General features: G+C 43.0%; 1 protein-coding gene across 1 annotated transcript in view; it reads right to left on the bottom strand.

Annotated features, from left to right (window-relative positions):
• Window positions 1-359: 359 nt before the first annotated feature.
• Window positions 360-11,313, bottom strand: part of LOC310791559 (receptor-interacting serine/threonine-protein kinase 3-like) — a gene marked incomplete at its 3' end in the record, with an annotated part of 93,474 nt that continues 82,520 nt past the window's right edge. The window contains exons 11-13 of the mRNA XM_083653228.1: window positions 2,815-2,851; window positions 1,403-1,454; window positions 360-368 (exon numbers count right to left, since the gene is read on the bottom strand). Of these exons, the coding sequence (XP_083509354.1) occupies window positions 360-368; window positions 1,403-1,454; window positions 2,815-2,851 (98 nt within the window). The remainder of the gene's footprint in view (window positions 369-1,402; window positions 1,455-2,814; window positions 2,852-11,313) is intronic.

The raw sequence follows: 11,313 nt of genomic DNA, 5'->3' as shown, positions 1-11,313 counted from the left end.
GACTTCTATGCTTTCGGAGAGGCGGCCCTTTTTTATCTCCAAAAAATGTTTCGCCGAGAGGTTAGGTTAGGCTTAGGCGTGGGGGGTGGGAGAGGTTAGGTTTAGGGTTAGGGTCTGGGGGAGGGTTCTTTCGCAATGGCGAGACAGATCTCAATTTTGTCGGAATGCCGGTATTTCGGAGTGCCGACATTTCGGAATGCCGAGGTGTCCCCGTGTGTGTGTGTGTGTGTGTGTGTGTGTGTGTGTGTGTGTGTGTGTGTGTGTGTGTGTGTGTGTGTGTGTGTGTGTGTGTGTGTGTGATCCTGTACAGAGTGAAGCATCATGTCAGCAGCTGTGTTTGGTCAGAGTGTGTTTCTCTCTCACTCTATCTGATACAGAGAAGAGACACTGAGTCACCAACAGACCAGCCTAACCCAAACGCAGGGTAAAGTGGTTCATTGAATGAGGAGTGGAAAGTGTGGAGGTGAATCAGTTTGTCAGAGGAAACGTTGTAGAAGGACAGAGAGCCAGCAGGCCAGTCAAGATACACTGCAAATCTGTTAGAGACACAGGAGGGGAGAGGTATGTCTGTGGGTCTGTCATTGTGCCAGGCAGAGTAACTATCATCATCAGAGCAGTGCAGCATCCAGGACTTTTCATTACCTCCAAGCCTGCAGTCATCACCCCGTCCTCTCCTGCTGATTCCTCTGTAAGTCACTCCTATATTAACCCTTCCTTTCCTCTCCAGCTCCCAGTAACAGCGACCAGTCAGACCATCTCTACACAGCAGCTGAGACATGCTGTCAAATCTCTCTGGGTGATCAGGATATGGCTGCTCCTCCCACACACACGTCACCTTTCTGTTGTCTTCAGACAGGAGGAGGTGTCTCTGTGCTGTGTTTGGGTCCAGTGTGAGACCACAGGCATCTGATGAGACAACAAGACTCAATACAACAGCAGCTTCTCATCTAACACATATGTTGTGTTTATTATTGTCTGATTTACCATCTAACTTCAATTAATAGCGTTTTATTTGCTTCAATCACTGAATTCAACCTGTTTATATTTGAGACCTGCGTCTTTATGCTGCTGCTGTTTAGTTTCTTTCACACACAAAAGCTCAGCAAAGTTAGGAAAGACTATATTTATATTTGAACCAGTATGAATATGACTTCTATAAAAATGACCATATAGAGTCCTGGTGTCCTTACACAGCAACACAAGCAGACTAACACTTTACTAAAGACATGAACTTTCTCTCTCTCTCACACACACACACACACACACACACCACACACACACACACACACACACACACACACACACAGACACACACACAGAAACACACACGTGCGCACACACACACACACGCATAGAAACAGAATGTGTGCTGCTTTGTTTTCATGGATATAAAACTTAATACACACTTACACTTGCTCAGATCTGGTTCCATGGTCCGCACTCCACGGTCCACACTGTGGGGTTACATAAAGTCAGAGCAGCATAGCATACTGTCTTTATAATAATAATAATAATAATAATAATAATAATTACTGTCTTTATAAAGGAAATAAATAATCTTCATAACCTTAAAACCTGATTGTCCTTATTACATTGTTCTCAGGAAAGCCAGCTCTGATTATTGGATGTGATGTTTTGAAAGTAGCTAAATCAACAAAGAATGAAGGGCCCAGTGTTGTGCATCATATTCTGGTGAACAGTGAGCTGAACGCAGACTTTTGCAAATCCATGAATGTACATTATATATTACATAAATGTACAGTGAGCATTGTTCACACCTGCGGGAGTTAACGGTGGTCTTATTGGAGACAGCTGCGCAATGCATTGTGGGGCAGGTGGGGAGGTCCGCGAGCGGGGAGCGTGCACCGCCCCCCCCCCCCCCCCCCATCCTGACAATTTGCATAAAGTTGTCCCGCCATGTTGTTCACCCAGTCAGGTGCAGCGTAGTCTCAACGCCAGACCCATGAGAGTTCTTACGCTGATACACTATGTTACTGCATGCTGCAGATCTCTCTCTGGGTCTGATACAACCGCTCTCTCATTGGTGCTATGACCTGTCACTCATTCAGTTTCAACCAGACTTCAAAAACCAGCAGTGGCTGTGAAGTGGCACAGACTCATGTATGTAGTATGCAGAGCGCAGAGATTCAACGTAATATTTGAGTCTGCTGCACCAAGGAACAAACATCAAGCCCTCCCACAAGCGTACGCCTTTGTGGGGGCTGGCGGGCAAACTTCAGAATAAAGCAATTCACTTTCAGAATAAAGGTATTCAAATTCTCACCTTTGGAGAAACAAGGTATTTCAATGAATGAAACAACAAATCTTGCATCAAAATACTGATGTGAAGATTACATGGAGTGAAACTGTGGCTGCAAAGCATTACTCAAATTTAATATTAAGATTACGTTACAATGAGAGTTTTATTTTGAAATCCCTTAAGGGAGAAAAAAAACACTAAAATGAACTGCTCATGAACTGAACTGCTCATTTTTCAGGACTGTGAACTTAGTTCAAAGTTCAAAATTGTGAACTATGAACATGAACTAGTTCATTTTAATCTGCGTGAGTTGAACTTTGAGCTAGCTCTTGTGTGAACTTGCACAACACTGGAAGGGCCAAATTCCGACTTGATACCTCTTTTTAGGAGAGCTGGATAATATAAACTGTTTTAAAATCATAGAGACAGAGCTTTGACTCATAATAATGCTGCTGTAATGATGTCACTGCTGAGCTGATGATGTCACTGCTGAGCTGATGATGTCACTGCTGAGCTGTAATGATGTCATGGACAGTTAGAGATGGTCATCTTACGTCTTAGGTTTGGTCTGCTTCTCCTCTTCCCGAACACCTTTACACACAAACAAACACACACACACACACACCCCACATGGAAAGAATCTATATGTACCCTATATGTTTTAATATAGGGCCACATATAGTTTTCCCATATATGGTGCATACATAAAATTGGCCGTTTTCCTATATTATATGTACATATATGTACCTATATGTATAGGTACATATATGTACCTATATGTACATATAATATAGGAAATCGGCCAATTTTATGTATGCACCATATATGGGAAACCTATATGTACATATATGTACCTATATGTAGGGTTTTAAATAAAAAAAAATAGCAGCGCACACAGGATTCGAACCCCGTTCTCCAAGGTTCAAGCCGTGTGCTCTAGTGCTGAGCTATACATTTTATTATACTAACCAGAGAGCCGGGCACATTATATACTCTCTCGCACACAACTTAGACCACAATTGTCAGCAATCGGGAAGTTATTTTATGTGATGCGTACGATCGTAACAGACTAAAATGATGTTGTGTGTGTGTGTGCATCTATAGTCTGTAGGCTGTACGGCTTCAGAGGTTAACTTCATTTAACACCAGAGACTCAGGAGGTAGGCCTACACAGAGCCTCGTATAGTCTGTTACAATAACATAGTGTGCCCAGAGCACCGTTCCGCACTTGGTGCAGACCGGTGCAGACCGCTTTGGTCTAGTCAGTCACAGCTAGTAAGTACTTGCGCATGCTCGTTGCTGCAGGAACTGAATTCATTATTTTATAGTATTGCGCTAAACTATTAACCATAGTTGTGTCCTGGAAGCTTTTTGCTGGCACCACATAGCCTATAGTCCCATATTTATGATATTTCATGTGACATAAAATGCGTTGAAATGTAGTTTTCGTGTAGATCAGATTTCAACTCTCAGTTACACAATAAAAGACAATAAAATGCCAATTCACACACTATCAATATTGTCTCTATTCCAAACTACAACAAATGTTTTAACAATATGATGAACCAAATTGTGTTTTTTTACACGTTTACGTTGTAACCGCATTTTAGCCGGTTGAAAAGAGGGTGAAATTAGGTCTTAGACGTTCAAACCCAATATCACCCAGATTTAAACTAAAAATCAACGTTGAAAAAACGTTTTGTGCTCGCTGGGTATATATGGATTATGACACAGTGTATACAAACAGATTTGTAAATGACCTATATAGGAGGCATATACCTTGTATTGTGTACATATATGGCCTATATGTGGATATAAAGAAGTGAGACCTATATGACCTGTATTATGAACATATAGGGCCTTTATGTGTATATAAAGAAGCTATATAGGAGACATATATGCCCTGTATGTGCACATATAGTACCTATATGTGGATATAAAGAAGCTATAGGAGACCTATATGCCCGGTATATGCACTTATATGCACCTGAATCTGGCCTATATGCAACCTATATGCGGCATAAATGTGGCCTATATGCGCATATATGCACCTAAATCTGGCCTATATGCAACCTATATGCGGCATATATATGGCCTATATGCTCCTATATGCGCATATATGCACCTAAATCTGGCCTATATGCAACCTATATGCGGCATATATATGGCCTATATGCTCCTATATGCGCATATATGCACCTAAATCTGGCCTATATGCAACCTATATGCGGCATATATATAGCCTATATGCTCCTATATGCGCATATATGCACCTAAATCTGGCCTATATGCAACCTATATGCGGCATATATATGGCCTATATGCTCCTATATGCGCATATATGCACCTAAATCTGGCCTATATGCAACGTATATGCGGCATATATATGGCCTATATGCTCATATATGCTGCATATAGGTTGCATATAGTTGCATATATGTTCATATAGATTCTTTCCACACAGAGTGAGTCATGATAGAGACAACACATTAACACAAACACACTGCTGTTAGATGGACTCAGTCATTAGGTTACAGTAGCATTACAGGATACATCACTTCTGCTGTTCCCATAAGACATCTTCAAAGTACCAAAAAACACGCTCAAGCCTCAAAAGTTGAACAGCTGTGCATTGTGACATCACTGATGATGTCATCAGTGATGTCTTCAGTGTTGTGACATCACTGATGATGTCATCAGTGTCCGGCCATGACTCATTGCTGCGCAGCAGCTATAATTCTTATTCTTCTGTAAAACTGTATGCATATGTCAGAAACCATAAGGCCCACAGCAGCCAAACTTTGCACATAGTTTGGAAAATCACCCACTACTCGGAAACAAAGAATTACACAAATCTACCAAATGTTGGTGATATAACAGCCCATTTCACGTTTTTAGGCCTACACAGGAAAATACAATGTAATACATCACAATGCAAGACTGGTTGAAACACCATACAAAAGAAGGAAGTTATTTCATGTATTTTTTCGTTTTAATAAAAAAATTGTTTGCTAGTTTAGTTTTATGGGGCCAATATTTGCCCAATGACAGATATTGGTGGTTACTGCGGACGATGTTAATGTAATATGGAGACTCGGGTCGAGGACATAAATTTGGGCAAAGCGAGCACCTGATTCAGCCTGGAGCGGCCCCATTCGCTGGACGTATGCGACGCGTAGTGGGCGAGCCCGCTCAGAGGGCGAGCCTAGGAATCGAGCGTGCAGGGTATACTATGTCGTTTTATGTGCGATAGACCCTTTTCACATGGGCTATTTTGTGTCGAAAAGGCAGAATAAACACCGGTGCGAACAAAACACTAATGAGGGTTTCCACATTCCAATCATGGAAGTTTGATACCCTCATTAGTGTTTTGCTTGCACCTGTGTTTACCCTGCCTTTTCGACACAAAATGGCCCCCGTGAAAAGGGTTATTGAGGTGAAACTTATAGGGGGTGTAAAGAGCACCCGTGCGATTGACCTGATGGAGCTGGATTTTTTAATTAGGTCATTGCCCTAATTACCTAATGATGTGATGTCATCAGTGATGATGCCATCAGTGATGTCATCCTTTCTGGCTGAGGCATAAGTTCAGTGATGATGTCATCAGTGATGATGTCCTCAGTGATGTCATCAGTGATGTCAGAAGAGCACCCGTGCGGGTGACAGAATCAGAATCAGAATCAGAAACACTTTATTGCCAAATGCATCACAAGGACACACAGGAATTCATTCTGGTGAATCCGAACTCGACAAGATACAATAAACATACATGCGTATACGACAGTGAAGACAAGACACTCAGGACATGAAGGAGCATAGTTGGTTACCACAACCATTAGTTTTGACTAAAAAGTGCAGCTATGCTAACCTTGCTTGCAAGATTGATAACCTCGCGAGATCAAAAGAGATTATCTCGACGTAATCCATCTTGTCATGCACAGGCAGTTAAGATGATTGGCCGAACCATGGCTGGCTCGACGAATCAGCGGCAGCCTTAGGCGGGCCGTCTGGGCAAGTAGTGGGTACATGGTCTTTGTAGTTCTTTTCACTCGTCAACATGGCTGCCGCTGCGGAAGTGACAGGCAGTCTGAATGAAATTGAATGTAACGTTCCCAATTCTATGTATTAAATTCTAAAAAACGACCCTCAACATTTAGGAAGGCTAAGCCACACAACTAGTTCGTTATACACCATGCTTCAAAGGAGACTTTACGACGATGAGGATGCTGAGGACTCAATCAATGATAGACAGGCACCTTCCTCCGGTCGCAAACGTGACGTCAGAGGCATGGCGATCTGATTGGTTGAAGTTAACACGCACCAGCGGTGATAGACAGATGGGTCATCCAATCACCTGCCAAGTAGCTTGGAAAAAGTGCCCGCCTCCGTCAGCGGGTCAGGTTACTGCATTCCCAGATCGACTGGTTTAGTGAAACGTAATGTGGAGCTAAACCGTCCATCTGGCAGCGTCAGGTTACAGCTATGCACTCATAAAAGCATTCATAAAAACAATAAAATCACTAGAAACTAAGATAAAAACTTTAATTATAGAAACGCATGGATTAAAATAGTAAGATAAAGTGCTCTAAAGGGTGACTGGAAGGCCAGGGGGGTGGGGGGGGGGTCTCATGACCTCAGAAGTGAGTGGGCTTGTTGAGGAGAGAGACAGCCCTCCGGAAGAAGCTGTTTAGGTGGCGTGTGGTTCTGATCTTGATGGCACAGAACCGCCTTCCTGATGGAAGTTTCCTAAACAAACGGTTACCAGGATGAGAAGGGTCAGAGACGATCCTCCCTGCCTGCTTCCTGACCCTGGCATCATACAGTAAACTCAGTGACAGTTGCTGTTGTCCTGTCAGCTTCTCTGCTGTGCGCACAATACGCTGCAGTCTGCCCTTAGCAAGGGCAGAGACAGAGCCCAACCACACGCCCCACACACACACACACACACACACACACACACACACACACACAATTTTAATTTGGCGGCAACTTATCCTACATATCTCAACAAATTATGCATCATACAGAAGAAATATCTAAGATTTATATCTCATTCTAATAGATAGGCTCCTTCGGCACCCCTCTTTAAAAAATATAATATATTACCCATTGACAAAGTGAATGTTTATCAAACATGCTTATTCTTACACAAGTTTATATATAGGAAACATGATCTTCCAGTCACCCTTCAGTATTTGTTCATTCCCACCACAAATGTCCATTCATATCAAACAAGACACAGCAACAACAATCTACTCTTACCGCGCACACAGACTTCAAGGCACCAATTCAACATCACTTTTAGAGGTCCTAAGCTTTGGAGTGAATTAAGCCTACCGCTAAGATCAATGTCCTCTTATTCTGCTTTCAAAAAGCACCTGAAAAACATCTACTGTCCTCCTGATCCCTGTACTCATCTTTCTCTGACAGATTTTGACAACTTTTACAGACTTTGTTTTCCAGGCACTCCCCTGCGAGTGAATAGAACAAAATAATATAATACTGTAATTGGAGAACTGTCTGTTTGTCTGGAGGGGCAAGGCGCACCGTTGCTCTGATCACCTCCAAAATTTGCCAAAACAATTTTCAGGGGTCTGGAAAACTAAATGAGATAGAAAAAGTCAAATGAAATGAAACAAAGTGCATAATACATTCATCACAGAATATTTCTGGACAGTAACAAGTCTGTCTCTCCCTCTTCTCTCTCTCTCTGTCCTCAGCACTCAGCAGCGCCCCCTGGGGCCGTCAACCGGCAAATCACTTTTTTCCTCACTTGTTTCAAGCTGAAGGCCCTGGCTGTCAGATGAAACACAGCAGCAGCAGCACGTTGTGGGGGGATTTTATTTTTTTTATTTTTTATGGAAGTTTTTGTATCACTCTTACAGTACATTACAGTCCATACATTGTAGCCTATAAACCATCACCATCATACAGATTTACATGAGATTTCTTCAAGATATTCTACATAAAAACGAATCAAAACAAAACATTCACGGCACTTTTTTTTTTACATTCATGTCACAAGTTTAAAAAAAATCCTGTGATCAGATCCTATATATCAGCGATTGTTTACACTGACATAAATTTGTGATTCCATTTTTACATGATCTTCTGTCAACAAAACAACATTCTGTCTGATTTTAGGCATCAAACATAGAATTAGACTTTAAGGCTTTGTGGATCTCAGAGGGGAAAGTGGGTCATTGTAGCAAAATCATATGATAGGATACTTAGGATAGGATATACACAGTATATAATCATACTTAGGATAGGATATATACAGTATACATATAATCATACTTAGGATAGGATATATACAGTATACATATAATCATACTTAGGATAGGATATATACAGTATATTGTGGAGTCTCGTCAGCCTACCCCCTGACAGGTGAGAGCGGGAGGACAGCCAGCCACCACAGTGACGTCAGAGCCGGGGGATCCCGTCAGAAACGCTGTCTAGGCCGCGTCATCAGTGATAGGTATTTCCCCAATTATATACTGAATCAGTGGGACCGCTAGCAGCCGGGCGCTGTTAGGAACAACGCACCCGGCTGGAACAGATCCCCCAATTAGTGGCCCTAGAAAGCAGACTCCGCTCTGAAGCTCACTGTGTGGCCGGTTTTCCTCCAGAAGGAAGCGCTCCTTGCTGTCGGGCGGTAAGTCATATTCCCACTCCTCTCCTTAAACATACTCATGTCGTAATATGATGTTGCCTGACCGCCCCTCTCTCCTCTCGTCCACAGGCACGTTACTGGAGCAATTAAAAGAGGAACTGAGCCCTGGCTACGTGGTGGGGAGAAAACCCCTATGTTGGCCCACAGGCTAACCCCTCCTGCCTAAGTTATATATTTCATGGACATACCCCGATAAGGGAAGAATTTAATTTTGGTGAATAAAACAACGCTCATGCGTTTAAAACTGCTTTTTGTGTCTTGGTTTGAATCAGAGTTACCACAATACATATAATCATACTTAGGAAAGGATATATACAGTATACATATAATCATACTTAGCATAGGATATATACAGTATACATATAATCATACTTAGCATAGGATATATACAGTATACATATAATCATACTTAGGATAGGATATATACAGTATACATATAATCATACTTAGCATAGGATATATACAGTATACATATAATCATACTTAGCATAGGATATACCGTATCCTATGCAGAAGGATAGGACAGACTGAAGTTAGACTGATAATCTAATCAGCAGAAGTACAGGACAGACTGAAGGCCTGAACACATGGAGGCACATTCAACATGGATCTGGGGATCCTGAAAAGATTTCCCTTCTATCAAAATTGTGGTGGGATTTTCGTTGCACTCGCTGTCCTTTATACACGCGCGAGAGAGAGGGAGAGAGAGAGGGAGAGGGAGAGAGGGAGGGAGAGAGAGGGAGAGAAACAGAGAGAGAGAGAGAGAGAGAAGCGCTGCTCTGGAGGACATGTGGCGAGTCGACCGCAGCCAGCTGCAGTCAGGCTAAATGGCACACACACTAGAGAGAGAACAACTGTGAAGAGAAGAGAAAAGAGAGTGAAACAAAAGCTGTTTTCCCACATGCGTACCGGAAAATTACCTGTAAGTCAATATCGGACATTTCCCGGAATTTCCCTTCACACCTGAGCGCTCACATGTGGGAATATAGCAGCGAAATTGCCTGTATGTTGGGGGGCGGGGCGGCACTGCAGAGCGGGTGGGGAGTGACGTGTCGGCAAAACTCCGATGGTGAAATAAGTTTGCTTGTCACACAATAAATCACACTCGTTTGTCTTAAGAGGGCATGTATGTTGTATCATTCACATTCGCTAACCAGTCTTTGAACTGAAATATTTGAAGAAGTTGGGATCCGTGTCTGAGAGAAATAGCCTGGCTGGTTCGATGTTTATCCGTTCACCTGCGTCGCGTTGAAGCACTTTTTACAGACTGGCTTCGTTTGATGTGTCCGGGCTTGCCTTCGCTGTCAGCAACGTAAGCAAAATACTTCCACATTTCGCTTCGTGCATTTGCTTTCTCAACAAGCGTTGGGCGGCTTGCAAGACTCTCAGAGCTGTCTGTGTCCCTGTTGGGCTGCTGACTGAAGGAGGAGGACTGAAGGACTGGCCAGAGAGCGAGCAGGCAGCAGAGAGGGGAGGGGGGGAATCGGCACACCCACACATGAAGCTGACATAACGCTCTTATTATCACAAGATCATTTCGCCAGTTTGCTTTAATGTGCGCGAATGATTAGATTATGCCCGCTGGAACATTAAGCAACGTGTGTACACCTCGCCCATGAGAAGGACCGGTGTCGCGGCAAATGACTTGACACGTTTCCTACTTGTGTCCCTGATCGCGCATACCGCTCTTCTGACTGGCTCGAAACTGGTGAAATGTCCGCGATGACGGGGTCGCGCTTATACCGGAAAACAACTTTCACACATGAAGGCATTAGACCACGTTCCGGTCATTTAGTGGTAAAAAGCGGATGTGGGAAAACGGCTATACAGAGCTGTGTGTGTGTGTGTGTGTGTGTGTGTGTGTGTGTGTGTGTGTGTGTGTGTGTGTGTGTGTGCGTGCGCGTGCGTGTGTGTGTGGGTGTGTGTGTGTTATCCTGTACAGAGTGAAGCATCATGTCAGCCAGGGGCGTATGCAGAAATTGAATTATAGGTGGGCCTGGATCAAATTGGGTGGGCCTGGATAGGAAGGGGTGCAGATGCCCGGCCGAAGGCCGGCCGCCCGAAATATTTGACGTGTTATTTTACTAAAAATAATGCATTTGACCATCATTTCAAGTAGAATGATACCACCCAAGCAAGAATATTTCAAGTGATTCAAGTGCTTTACTGAAATATTTGGACCATATAATGATAATACAATTATCTCAACCTTAAAAAGGAAGGGGTGCAGATGCCCGGCCGAAGGCCGGCCGCCCGAAATATTTGACGTGTTATTTTACTAAAAATAATGCATTTGACCATCATTTCAAGTAGAATGATACCACCCAAGCAAGAATATTTCAAGTGTTTCAAGTGCTTTACTGAAATATTTGGA

The sequence above is a fragment of the Poromitra crassiceps genome (genome assembly GCF_964638095.1).
Source record: "Poromitra crassiceps genome assembly, chromosome: 16".
NCBI classification, from domain to species: Eukaryota; Metazoa; Chordata; class Actinopteri; order Beryciformes; family Melamphaidae; genus Poromitra; species Poromitra crassiceps.
The sequence above is the reverse complement of the archived record's forward strand: the minus strand, read 5'-3'. Positions and strand labels throughout refer to the sequence as shown.